The 1,248-nt window shown below is 34.7% G+C and overlaps 1 protein-coding gene across 1 annotated transcript; it reads left to right on the plus strand.

The window, feature by feature from the left end:
- Nucleotides 1–364: 364 nt before the first annotated feature.
- LOC136030718 (uncharacterized) lies at nucleotides 365–1,024 on the plus strand. Its single transcript, XM_065709789.1, has one exon. The coding sequence runs from the start codon at nucleotides 365–367 to the stop codon at nucleotides 1,022–1,024; it is 660 nt and encodes a 219-aa protein (XP_065565861.1).
- Nucleotides 1,025–1,248: the final 224 nt, after the last annotated feature.

Raw genomic sequence — 1,248 nt, forward strand, 5'->3', positions numbered from 1 at the left:
AGAGGTTAAGGACAGTAAAATTTCCTTTTTCGTACTCTGGACATACCGCCATGGCCATAATTTACTGTTTTTCCCAAATTAAAATTTATCTGGTCGCTATTAAAATTTTCTATTGGTTTTGCGTTTATAAAAGGTAATACAGACCGCTATAATAAGCACGAAAAAATGTCTCACTGACTGTACTTCAAAGAGTACATGAAGTAAGGTGGAGCCACTTCATTATCAAAAAGGAAATGATAAAGATATGTTTTCCTTTACCGGAAAATCTACAGATGAGAATGGAAAAATTAGTGACACTTTGAATGCGAAGGACGATTGATTTTGCGAGCAAGAATTAGTGACAGTACTAAAAAGATTAAAGAATATGAAGGTCCCTTGTGCTGATAGTTTGGTAAATGAGCCTCTTAAATATGGTGGTTATAAAATTGTAAATAATTTACTAAAGATTTTGAATATGATTTTTGAAGCAGGGGAAGTACCTAGGGATTTTAGAAAAATCCTAATTAAACCTCTCTATAAGAAAGGTTTTAAGAATGAGCGTGATAATTATAGAGGCATTAGTCTGATTTCTGTAGGTACCAAATTACTAAGTATGATGATACTATTTAGGCCTAGGCATGCTATAGATAAAGTCTTAAGAGAAGAACAGAATGGTTTTAGGAAGGGTAGAGGATGTATTGACCGAATTTTCACCCTTGGGTTAATAAATGAGAAGTGCCTGAGTGATCAAACACCTTTAGTCCCCGGTCTTATAGATTATGAGCAAGCGTTTGATTCAGCTGAAAGAAGAGCTTTAGCGAAGGTCGCACCCTTATATAGTATATCAGACAAATTCAAGAAAGTGATTAGTGCTATGTACGAGAATAACATTGCTGTTAAGGTAGGAAATGAGTTTAGCAACTGGTTTTGTATTAAATCAGGAATTAAACAGGGCTGGGTTCTATCCCCCTTTACATGGATCTTTTTGATGGATTTTGTCTTAAGGAGCACAGGAAAGACAAGGGAAGAACATGGATTCAAATGAGGAAGTAAAAATATCCGAGACATAGATTATGCTGATGATTTAATTATCCTAGATGCTAGTGTTAGCAAAATGATTGAACTTTTAGAAGTTTATCAGTTCAGAGTATTAAAACAAGTTCAAAAACTAATGTCAAGAAGACTAAGTCGCTAAGGCTAGAAATAACTGAAGATGAAAAGGTGATGGTGAGAAGATGGATCAAGTGGACAGCTTGACTTACCTATGTA

The sequence above is a fragment of the Artemia franciscana genome, chromosome 8 (genome assembly GCF_032884065.1).
Source record: "Artemia franciscana chromosome 8, ASM3288406v1, whole genome shotgun sequence".
Lineage (NCBI taxonomy): Eukaryota > Metazoa > Arthropoda > Branchiopoda > Anostraca > Artemiidae > Artemia > Artemia franciscana.

What these genes read in the sequence shown, in the direction of transcription:
- LOC136030718 (XM_065709789.1), top strand. Translation starts at nt 365, where the DNA reads ATGAAGGTCCCTTGTGCTGATAGTTTGGTAAATGAGCCTCTTAAATAT.